The 5,712-nt window shown below is 33.0% G+C and overlaps 1 protein-coding gene across 1 annotated transcript in view; it reads right to left on the bottom strand.

The window, feature by feature from the left end:
- LOC109842625 (probable WRKY transcription factor 15) overlaps positions 4,164 to 5,712 on the bottom strand; it is a 2,796-nt gene continuing 1,247 nt past the window's right edge. The window contains 1 exon segment of the mRNA XM_020411476.1: positions 4,164 to 4,175. Within this exon segment, the coding sequence (XP_020267065.1) occupies positions 4,164 to 4,175 (12 nt within the window).

Here is a 5,712-nt window from a genome sequence, read left to right as displayed (position 1 = left end):
GTCTTTAATGTACTATATTTTATAAATTATAGTTAATGTGAACTCACCATATAATTTTGATTATAGTCATCATAATTTTAATACGTTTGATTGATTGATTATATATGTATATAGACCATAGATTACTTTACTTTCTAATATGAACTAATAATTGGCGCTTAATAATTTAAATTATTACTTTTAAGTTTAATACAAAGAGGAGCTCTAATAACATTTATTTATTTACCTAGAGGATAATACAATCTCAGTTCCTATTTTTGGCTTGAGATTTATTCCATAGTTACGCGTGTCAAATTAGTAACTAAAATAATAATTATTTATGCTTAAATTAGGATGATTATAGTTGGTCACTCACTATGGAATATTCATAAAGATATACACCTTACTTTCTATAGCTATCTGCCCTGCCCATATATATTTTATAAATTAGTTATTAATTTGACATTTTAAGTACTTTTTCTTTGTAGAAATTTCTTCTTTGACTTTTGGATTGTGTAATAACTATATCACTATTCTAGCATAGAAAGGACCTTACTCTAAATGGCTTCAAGCTAATGTTTGAGTTGAATTGAATATATACTATTACTACTATATGTATATATTTTTTAAGAAAATCATGTTAATATTTTTTAACCAGAAGAGAATATTCTAAATTCTGATATTATAAAAACTAAATATAGCTAATTGAGTGATTAGCAAAAAAAGAGAACTTACTTCAGAAAAGCGTGAATAATAAGATAAAGAGGAAAGGTAATTACATTGCCAATAATACTACCATTAGCAAACTACAATGTAAAGTTAACCTATTTTATAGAGCCCAACTACTACTATAAGCATTGAGACTTTCATATGTATACTTTATAATTTATTAAAAAGATTTATGTAATTCTTATATAATAAAATTAATTTAATACTGAATAATGATATCGTTGTAATAATATCGTTATTAGGAAAAATTCTTCATGAACCCGTATGTTCTTTACAATATATAAGTTGTGCTCTCCAAATTCTTGTGTTTTTTACAGAACCAAAAAGTTTGAATGTGAGCCTCTAACGTTTTGCTTTCATAACAGCAAAATTCACTTAGCAGATGCGGATATTCTAGATAAGTTATATGCCACATATACAATACAATTGGCCTAGGCAAGTAGTTATAATAATATTTTTCATACACATCGTTTGGTGCAAGATTTGATAAGGACCTTGCATCAAAGAAAAAAAATAAAATTTTATATTTAGAGCACATGGCGCAATCTATCATAATCTTCCTGCTCTAATTTCGCAAGAAAATAATTATTTATACTGTCAATTTTACTTCTATGGTATAGAGAATAAGCTATAAAATTGAATAAAAGTATTAGACAATGTAAATATGAGTAAAACTATAACTACAAATTAATTACAAATTAATGAGAATATGAGTCAAACCACAACTAAAAGTTTAATAGACATATTGCAAGTAAATTCATATGCAAATTTTTTTTTTACGAATTAAATGATCACCCATCTTTTGAAGACTTCAATATACTAATAAACAGAGATGTTGTCCTAAATTAATGTATTTATAACTGACAAATAGTATATCACGTAACCATAGTCTTGGTTGAATGAAACAATAATAATATTTTATTTGAGAGAGAGATTATTGAGTTGACAAACAATCCCACAAAAAAACATTATTTTCTTTTTTATTTTTATCAATTTAAGTAATCATGATATTTAATCACGTGTATTACACGTGCATCTCAACTAGTATATATATATATATATGCTATATGGATCCACGATTGTGCATAATTAGTTTTTCTAAGAAAAGAAAAGAAAATGAAAACGAAAATGATGAATATATGGATATGGTTTTATTAAGTCTCTCTCCCCTTTTTAAGGAATTTGGATCATCTCCATTACAAAAAAATAGTGAAGATAACACTACTTTTAATCTCAATTGTTAGTTACTTAGTAGGCGATTATGATACAATCTAAATCTAACACTCATCATAGCTCCGTGTATTGCACTGCTTCATAATTTACACTCAAAGAAAAAAGCATAATCATCAACTAGATAATTAATGATTGTGATTATATAATGGTTCCTTCACTACTTTTTAGATAGTGAAGAAGATCCGAATCCCTTTTTTAAGATAGTTCTCAAATTGTTACTGACAATCGTAAGCCATGGTTAGGCTGCAGAGTCATTTATTTAGTCATACTCTCTTTTATCATGTTGACATCGAAAATTAATGCTTTCATATCTAGATGTTTGACCAGCCAATAAAGATTAACTTCCAAATTTTTAAATTTGACCGTCCGGGTGGGAGAAATTTCATGCCCATTTAATTTATTTAACCAAGCATAACATATATTCCCTCACCAACAAATCTGAAGACGAAATCGCCACCCGTTCATAAACAGCGGCATCACATGTGCTGTCACTTTCCAACTACTTCAGTTGTGGATATTTTTCCACGTTAATATAGACTTCAAGTTGGAAAACACCTTACTTAGATCTAGGATTAATTATTGGTGTATTACTATATCTTAAACCCTAATGCTTTCCTGGTCAACATCTACAAACTTATCTAGAATCCCTATGAAATATTTCTTTAAGGGGCTGTTTGGTTCGCAATTATAAGGGGTGGAAAACTCAGAAAACCCCTCCACGTCAGATTTTTAGCCCTCCACGTCAGCTTTTTTGTTTCCGTCCATTTCTTTGTGCCGCTTTGGTTCGCTCGCATGGAAGAGGGAAAACTCTGCTGAAATCGCCGCCAACTAAGATTTTTTCCCCTCTTCGATTTCCTTCCCCAACCAAGTGAAATTGATGAAAACTCTGCCACCTCAGATTTTTTCCTTCTCTGTTTTGTTTACAAAAGTTTTTTCTTTTTTTTTCTATGCGAACCAAACACAATAAAAATAAATACATTGGTTTCCCACCATTTTTTATGTGCGAATTTTTTTTCTATGCGAACCAAACACAATAAAAATAAATACATTGGTTTCCCACCATTTTTTATGTGCGAACCAAAGCAAAACAATCTATTTCTTGGAAAAGTTTGGAAAACTCAAAACTTGTGTTTCTTTACATGGAATTGTATTTCTCTATATCAAGGAAACGAACCAAACAACCCCTAAGTGGATTTGTTGCCACCCATATCAAATTAGTTAATTTAGAGGATATTTTACCCACTACCTAAACCTTATGGTCCTAAACCCCTGTTTGGCAAATGGTTAAAGAAGAGGGATTAAGGAGAAGAATTAACATAGTTAGCACATTCGATAATCCAAAAAAATAAAAATTATTAACCCGGTCGTTATATAAGTTTAATTTTAGCCATTATGATCATTAATTTTAGTGTTTATGAATAACAAGTATTTTGACTATTTTTTTTATAATTAGAGGGGTTAGCTTTTAATCCTTCTGCATAGGAGTATTAGTAAACCCCTCATTTTGAGGGGTTTAACTTATTTTAATCCCTCCTACAACTTGCGCCTACAATACGAAGATCCAATGTCCAAACACCATTTTCCCTCCAACTTTGTATTCTAATATCGGGCATTAATTATTGTATCTACTTCTTATTATTTTACTCCTTTCTTAATTAATTCCTCATATTTTTTAGAAAAAAAAAACATACACTTCCAAGTTTGGATAGCATCGCTCGCAAGCACATCTAGATGGCTTCACCTTTGACCAAAAGAGATGAGATTTGCTGACCTCTTCACCAATGTCTTATGCAGGAGTTTTTGGTGCGGATTTTTGTGATAGAATGAAGACGATTGGCTTAAAAATATTGCTCTTTTTTAAGAATGTTGCTACGGGGACCCAAAATATGGGATCAAGGGAAGGGACATGTGAGGTGTCCCCTCCCTATTGCATAATAAGTTGGCATGGCCAACTCATTATGCAATAGGGAGGGGACACCTCACCTGTCCCCTCCATTGGTCCCATATTTTGGGTCCTTAAATCATTTTCTCTTTTTTAATCCTAGATGTTGAAAACTTTCCCCTTCGCTTTGAGTAGGGTGATTAAAAATAATATTGGAACATGTTAGCTAACATCGATCGAGACTCGAGAGCGGTCAAAATTGTAGGGGTTACCACTTGATCCTTACCTTCATCAGACTTTTGTGATGGTTGTTGTCAAGACAAGCAAATTTATAACAAAGCTAAGTTTCACACTGCATCCAAACAGAACTTAATTAAACAAATTAGAATTTAAAAACTTATGAAAATGACTAGTTAACGTTACATTCCTTATTTTATGCTGATAGTCCATAGTCAACACAAGCAAGTTTCGCATTATTGCGATATATAAAACTGCGCATCATGTAGTATATTTCAACTAGTTGACTTGTCCCCAAAGAGGACGTGGTATATATATATATATGTATATGTATATTTATTTATTTGAGCATAACGTGGTCTATAATTTACTATGCAAATTTGTACATCAAAGTTCGTGAATCCATCTAGTTTCGCCTCGATCCTTACAACTTGCACATGTAAACAATATTATAACTTACTTCATCGGTTATATTAAAATTGTATAATTATCAGTTATGAGTAGCATGCATAAGCGAATAAGTTAATTAAAATTTTAGTCTTCAAAGTAGACTTTTTTTTTTTGGATCGCCCCTTACTTTGACTTTGTCCTAATTATAGGAAAACTAGACGTGGTCTAATTATCAGTTATGAGTAGTTTCGCATTGAAACATACATATGTGCCTTTTGTGGCAAAATACTCCGTCAATCAACTATGATGTCGATAATTAATACTCATTCGTGTATCGCTTTTACATGCTTAATTTAGCATTCAATTAAATCCCCCTGATATTTGAAGCGTCTACAGTGATTTATATTTGATTACGCTCATCAATTACTCTTATGATATTGATTGCCGTTTAAAAGTGGTTAAGAACAGATGCAGCCCTTTCTCTCTCTCTCTCTGTAGTCTCTACTATAGTTTATGTAGTTTACGGCGTTAGGAGTCACCAAACGGCGTCAGCACACAGGACAAGTCACGTGAGTGAGCGCGACAGGCAAAGACTGGAAAGCCCAAACCGCAATTAACTCCGACTCCAGTCAACGAAGGCAGGCGTCCACAATCCAAAAAAACTAATGGGCCCACATCCCACCAGCCCCCACTGAACGCAGCCAGCCAAACAAAAATCGAGCGGGCCCGGGCCCCACCACCTGCGCCTTTGACCGACGCACCCGCGCCAAACAAACGACGGACTTCAGGGCCAAGCAATAAATTCACTCAATAACCGAACAACAAAAATTACTAATACGGGACCAACAGGGTGACAGGAGAGGTGTTCCCCTCCTATTAGATAATAAACTAATCATTATTAATGATGACTAACTCATTATCTAATAGGAGGTGGACATCTCATTTGTTCCATCTATTGGTCCCATATTTTAGATCTTTGTAGCAAAACTCACAAAACAGAAGAGAATGGAAAAGACCACTACACGACAAAATTTCCATTCCCACTAGCGACCTTCAAGTCAAACTTCCTAAATCCTAACGTTTCTGCATTTTTACACAAAGGAGGAAAGAAGAAAAAGAAAAAAAGAGTCCCTCAAAAAAAAAAAAAAAAAAAAAAATAGTCCAGCATCAACGGCTAAGATTCGAACACGATGGCCTCGTTGCTGCCCCCATCGACGGCCACGACGTGCTGCACGTGCCGGTGCTCCCCCTCGTACGTGACG

The sequence above is a fragment of the Asparagus officinalis genome, chromosome 5 (genome assembly GCF_001876935.1).
Source record: "Asparagus officinalis chromosome 5, Aspof.V1, whole genome shotgun sequence".
NCBI classification, from domain to species: Eukaryota; Viridiplantae; Streptophyta; class Magnoliopsida; order Asparagales; family Asparagaceae; genus Asparagus; species Asparagus officinalis.
This window is presented reverse-complemented; position numbering and strand designations above follow the sequence as displayed.